At 44.0% G+C, this 5,988-nt stretch overlaps 1 protein-coding gene across 6 annotated transcripts; it reads left to right on the top strand.

The window, feature by feature from the left end:
- Positions 1-959: 959 nt before the first annotated feature.
- Positions 960-5,761, top strand: LOC147609959 (uncharacterized). Of its 6 annotated transcripts, none has more exons than XM_086787285.1 (4): positions 960-2,698; positions 2,803-4,799; positions 4,903-5,052; positions 5,272-5,761. In XM_086787285.1, the coding sequence occupies exons 1-2, from the start codon at positions 1,921-1,923 to the stop codon at positions 3,585-3,587; spliced, it is 1,563 nt and encodes a 520-aa protein (XP_086643411.1). In that variant the 5' UTR covers positions 960-1,920; the 3' UTR covers positions 3,588-4,799; positions 4,903-5,052; positions 5,272-5,761. The 6 variants fall into 6 exon arrangements, with proteins under 6 accessions (XP_086643411.1, XP_086643417.1, XP_086643416.1 ...); XM_086787291.1 differs by having other exon boundaries at positions 987-2,698; positions 5,600-5,761; XM_086787290.1 differs by having other exon boundaries at positions 987-2,698; positions 5,386-5,761.
- Positions 5,762-5,988: the final 227 nt, after the last annotated feature.

Below are 5,988 nucleotides of genomic sequence, written 5' to 3'. Positions count from 1 at the left end.
AGAAATCCCTATCTTAGATCCAGAATAGTCCATGACACCCGACAACCAAAATGGGAAAGGGAACTAACAACAAGAAGCCAAAGCTGATCCCCTTTGATAGCATAGGGTACTATGAAGGATTCACCAAGATTTGGATACCAAGAGGTGTCTAAAAGTAAAAGGAAGTGAAGTTAAGAACACTTGAACACCACAAGTCAAGAAGCATAAAAAAGAATGAACCAAAGGTGGCAATAATAAACATGACACAAACACTAGTCTGGAGGAAGAAGTTTGAAAGGCCATCTTGCTTAACTAGAAAAAATGAAGGAAATATCCAGAAGGGGCCTAAAGAACCAAATACAATAATGATTAACCCAATTAATGGCAAAGGAAAGGGCAGAGTGGAGGAAGAGCCTAAAACTAACCCTACCATGTATCCGACAATCAGTTTCATCCAATGGCTAGAAGAGAAGATGCACCACTCACAACGAAGGAGCTAGAGAACCTCTATCGACAATATCCCTCGATGGCAAAAGAGAAAAGTGGATACCAGGGACTTTACACACTGCCAAGTTGAATGCTGGACTTCAATTCTAGTCAACTGCCACCTATTGCACAACTTTTCAAAATCGTGGACAGCCACTTGAGATGGCACCCCATTTCCCAACCAATCACTTTTCAGTTTTTTGTTTTTTTTGTAAAACAACACTTTTTAGATGGGCAGCTATGAGTGTGTAACATGGGTGCCCATCCTTGGGTGCCCATGTGTATTTTTGCATGCCCATGCTTTAGGCACTCCCCCTCGAGTGTGTACCGGGGCTAAGGGCCATGGGGGTCATCATCTGTGGATTGTAACACATAAGAGCCCATGGCCAGTGATGATTATTCATCAAATGCGAAGTGCCCAACATCAAATGCGAAGTGCCCAACATCAAATGCTAAGATGTGCACCTTTATTTTTGGATATTTGGATGCGCTGAACTGACCACCACAGGAGGGTCCTCTTCTTTATTGACAAGTGTTTGGAGAACAGGAGCACCTGCAGAAGCCAGTACGACCTGCAGTAGTACAAAGCTTCAAAACACCACTCTCATCACAAGAGGCGTGGTTCGATAAGGCTTCTCCTTTTGTTTCAGAGGAGATCTGCCCACCTTTTCCCAGTTTGGGAAGGCTACAGTGCATAAAGATGGAAGATGAAGGAGGTTTCCTGTCTTTGAAATTAGGGTTGCAGATCCGAAGTTAGGGTTAGAATTAGGGTTCAGTTCCCTGAAACGGGGGCTTTCTGGGCTTTCTGTGTCTGAAAGTAGGGTTTTGGCTCTGGCTGGCATTAGGCTTTCGTGCCTCTAGAAGAAGGGTTGATCTCAGTTTTTGAAATAGTTTTGTTTTTTCTGCTTTAAGAAGAAGAGTTTCTTTCATTTGAAGGTTGCTCTGTTTCCCTGAGATTAGGGCTTTTGTAATGAAGGTTTTGGCTTCACAATTTGGTAAGCATCTGCTTTCCTGCATAGACTCTTCTTGAACTGCTTGTCTTACCACAGCAAGATCGTTCAGTGGAGGGCTAGTTTGGCGCCTTTTAGAATGCATCCATGGTAGCAGCTCTGTGAGCTGACTAGGAGATCAGCCTCATCGGCATAGTCGTTGTAAAGGAGGCCTTAAATGTGGTTTGTGTTTGGGAACAGGGAACCATGTCTGGGTAGAAAGTATATGTTCAGAGGTAGAAAGAGGAAGAAAAACTGTGAAGGACGGGATTAGAAGTTTTTGAGGAAGGCATCAAGAGTATATCTTCAAAATGTTCAGGAAGAGAGGGATTTTCTTGGGTGTATAGCTCTTGGTCTGGGATCAAGATCTTTTGTATGTATCAGAATGCTTCATTTTTCTGGTTCACAAGCTTAAGTTGCACCATTTAGCAAAAGGGGAAGACTGGAAAAAGCTTCAATTTGCGTCATGGCTATGGAGACCTTAGTTCTTCGTGCACAGGATCAGCTCAGACGCCATCAGGTTGGCCGCCCAAGGAGAGCAGCAGGCATGTTGCATTTGCCCGGTGTGCGACAAGGGAACGTGTGTGGCTCTTCTTCTCAATTAGGCCGATCAAGCTCAGATCTCTGTGGACAATTTGTTGCAACTGGTTACGACCATATACCCATAGATGCCTCTTCTGTTCGATTCTACAGTACTGCGGAGGCTTTGGCATTCCATGGCTCTGTTGTGGTAGAGTCTCGAGTTTCTAGTTCCAATAAGGTGAGACACCCATCTGTGCATAGAGGGCGTGGCACCAGGAAAAATGATGGCTTTCCTAGTGCAGTTTACCGGTCAGAAGGCTCGGTGCTGGCTCTGGGGAGTGGTAAATCAGCATCCTATTTATGTGAGTTCAAGTCTATGAAGATTAGCACTTCTGGAATCAGGGGGCAAGCTGTTCACAGGTATGCTTCAAAGTGTTTGGTCAGGGAGAATGCCTTACAGGCGATCTACGAATCTGAAGTAGTCTCTTCAGAAATAGATGGGCGTGCTGCAGCAGAGAGTCGCCCGATTGCACGAACAAGCTCTCTCAAATCATTTTTAAGAGAGTCCCCTAAAATTGCAGGATCTACAGCCCCAGTGACAATCCTGCAGAGACCCAAAACAAAGGAGGAGGCATCCATGAACCTAGCTAAGATCCTTTCGGGGGAAGGGTCTTTGATCACACGGCAGCAATCTGACTTCTCAGCTGCCCATCAACAATCAGGTACTCTATATGTCAAGATGCCCACTTCCAAGGCTTTTTTGGGTAGTTTCTAATCCTGGAGATTTATGTATGTGCTTTCTTTGGATGTTGTGTACAATTTTCAGCTAGAGGAAACGTTTGTACTGAAGACATGGTTTCTTTGATGTCTTCCAACGCCAAGTTAAAGAAGTATCATAATCAAGCATGTGCTAGTGAGGCTCCCCATTGTGGTTCCCTTTCTAGAGGGCGTAGCAATACATCTCTAACAGCAGCATCTGCAACCTGTTTCAGTCCAACATTGAAAGAAAATGGCAATGAGAGTCATGGTAAAGGCTTGTCAACGCCTGATCTTAAGGCTATTTGTGCCAGCAGCACACCGCTTGTTGGCATGAAAGGGTGGCAACAACAAGAGGACTTCCTTTCTTTCTCCTCCCCAACCTCAAATGAGAGGAGGGCAGGGCCATCTTATTTCAGGCCAACTTTGAGAGAAAATGGCATCAAGGATCATGGCAAAGCCTTGATATCACCCGAACCTTTGGTTGCCACTTCCTGCAGCACACCACTCAGTGTGAAGGGGTGCCGACAAGATGACTTTCTTTCTTCTTCCTCCCCACCTTTGAATGAGAGATGGGCAGGGCCAGCTTATTCCAACTCACCACCACCAAGTTCACTTCCATTTCCCAAATTTTCCATGCGACAGTTGAGGACCTCATCTTTGGAGATACCTGTAGCAGAGGTGGAGCTCTGTGATGATACACATGCCATTGGATCTTTTTCAGCCACGGGAACTCCATCCCGGAAACATTTCAGCTTCTCGTCGTCAACTGTGGGTTCACTTGGATTATGCCTTGATGTTGCTCATGCAACAATGGATTTAAGGAGACTTTTGAACCTTGATCCAGATGCTTGAAGGGACAAGAGAGACGTGTAGGATGTGTATTTGTACAGATAGTTAGTCTTCAGATGAGTTTTGGTCTCTTGGTGCATATATTTCTTTTTGTATCATCTATTTAGACAAGGGCACTTTCTGACGAAGTGATGTATGAGTTTCCAGAAGTGTGGCGCTTATTCATGGGCTGTGCCACACGCACTAGAGATGTAAATGCCTTCTGTAGGATGCCACTTTGGGATACACTGACAGAAAAAGCCGTCAGCAGTGGGCTAGTCCTAAGCTGTATCCAGTGCTAGTTAGCATTGGACTTCTTTACGTTGACACTTATTGAGTCACAAGATGTTTCGCTGGTTTGAGCACTTGTATTCATCAGAATGCTAGCAGAGGTCTTCCCGCCTATTATTTACCCTAAGAGCATCAACACCTCGTTCATGTTTTTGCCCAAGGTATTATGCAGGTAATGTCAATGGTGGATTCTGTGCAATTTTGCACTGAAAAGTCAGGCAAATGAAGGTCCACTGTACCTTTCTCTCCCCCTCAACTGCTCAGTCAATTTCTCCGAGCTGTCGCATTACCAGCACTAAATGCCAGTGCTTTCTGCCTTGCTTTTCTCATTGAAACCTTATGCTCAGGCCTGAGTTTTCACCTTGGGTTTGCATACTAAGCACTTTGTACCTTTCTCTCCCCCTCAACTGCTCAGTCAATTTCTCCGAGCTGTTGCATTACCAGTACTAAATGCCGGTGCTTTCTGCCTTGCTTTTCTCATTGAAACCTTATGCTAAATTGGGTTTGCATACTGCACTTGTTGAGCTATGGTTATATTATCACACAACCATTGGCCCCAGGTTGTTTCCTTTTAGTCAGAGCATGCTTCTACATATCTTCTCATCCAGTGGTGGGGGGTTTATTGGGGGAGAGACGGAGGGAGGAGGTGGGAGAGGGAGACAGAGAGAATGAGCAAGGAAAGGGAAAGGGGGAGAGGGATCAAATTGGGAGAGGGGGGGGGGGGGGGGGGGGAGGGATAAAATCTACAGGGTTGGTGGCAGCTCCTTGCCAGTTACTAGTTAGGGACTTTGGGAGCAGTTTCTTCTTATGTTTTGCTCTCCAGATAGGTAGTCTGGGTACAAAATCTACAAAGGTGATTACAGCTCCTTGCCAGTTACAAGTGAGGGACATGGGACTGCTTTCTTCTCATGTTTTGTTTGCCAGAGAGTTGGTGCTATGTATCTGGTAAGTGTTGGCCTGAAGCTGGTTATGATTCTAACAGTTATAATATTCTGAAGAGTTGCCAGCGCAGACTCAACTCATTTTTTTAAATTGCACTTGATGGTAGGGGAAAAAGTAGCTTGCAGTGGGAGCTTATCAAGTAGATTGTGAGATAAAGAAGCTCAATCCGATTGGTAAGCAGGCAACAAACACTGTGCAAGTTTTCCTCCTGTAACCTGGAAGGTTCTTTCATCTTGCTGTTTCCTGGTTTTGATAGGTATTCCCTCTTTCTCATGTGTGTATTTCTTTGTGTTATACATACATGTAGCCTGTAGAAGCTACATCACTATATGTATTTAACTTGCTTATTTTGATGAAATACCACATACTTTTTTGTCTGTAGGCAGCATGTGGTGTGGCTAATTTGGTACTACATGTAAATGCTGTCTCCTTATAGTCACTTTATGCATATCATTTTACGTGTGTTTTTCATCAGCTTTTCCATGATCTTTACACGCGAACAAGATATGGATTGGCCTGTCCAAAGTGTATCGTTGTGCAGCCATCCAAAGCTTGATATCAGTCCAAAATGTATCCTGGTGCAGGACAGGTGGGCAGGTGCTTGTGCCACGTGGCAGTGGCAGTGGCAGCAATAAATGTTGGTCGTGGACAATAACAAGCCGATAGCATTTTATGCTGGCCAACCAGCACTCGGGGTGCATGTGGAAAAAAACAGAGTTCCTATGCATATATATATATATAGATATAGATATATATATATATATGCATAGGAATTTATAATTTTTTTCATCTGTATTTCACAGTGCTAGGCATCTTCAGAGTGCTCTTTACAGGCGTGGGCTGGCCAAGGAGATCTTCAGCAGTGTTGGGCTGCAAGTTTCCATTTGCAATCTCAGCCCTCTTTTGGACTGGTGATTTTGTCGTAACACTTTTTTCCTGTACATAATATAAACAATAGTTGAGGACTCTTGTGTGTGCTATGTGTGTGTGTAACGCGCCTCATGAAAACCCTAATACCATTTGTGACGTCCCTAGAATACACTCATCAAAGAAACATAGTCCGAATATAAATGATACCAATAAAATCATAAACCAACTCAAAATATAGTTTATGATATTACACATGATATACCATCTATACAATATTCACACTACATGACTATTCTCAAGGTACCACAAAGACGTAATCCAA

This window comes from Cibotium barometz, chromosome 50, assembly GCF_041138505.1.
Source record: "Cibotium barometz isolate CiBa-2024 chromosome 50, ASM4113850v1, whole genome shotgun sequence".
Classification (NCBI taxonomy): domain Eukaryota; kingdom Viridiplantae; phylum Streptophyta; class Polypodiopsida; order Cyatheales; family Cibotiaceae; genus Cibotium; species Cibotium barometz.
This window is presented reverse-complemented; position numbering and strand designations above follow the sequence as displayed.

What these genes read in the sequence shown, in the direction of transcription:
- LOC147609959 (XM_086787285.1), top strand. Translation starts at nt 1,921, where the DNA reads ATGGCTATGGAGACCTTAGTTCTTCGTGCACAGGATCAGCTCAGACGC. An exon ending in AGCTGCCCATCAACAATCAG is followed by an intron (nt 2,699 to 2,802) that starts GTACTCTATATG and finishes TACAATTTTCAG; the next exon opens with CTAGAGGAAACGTTTGTACT.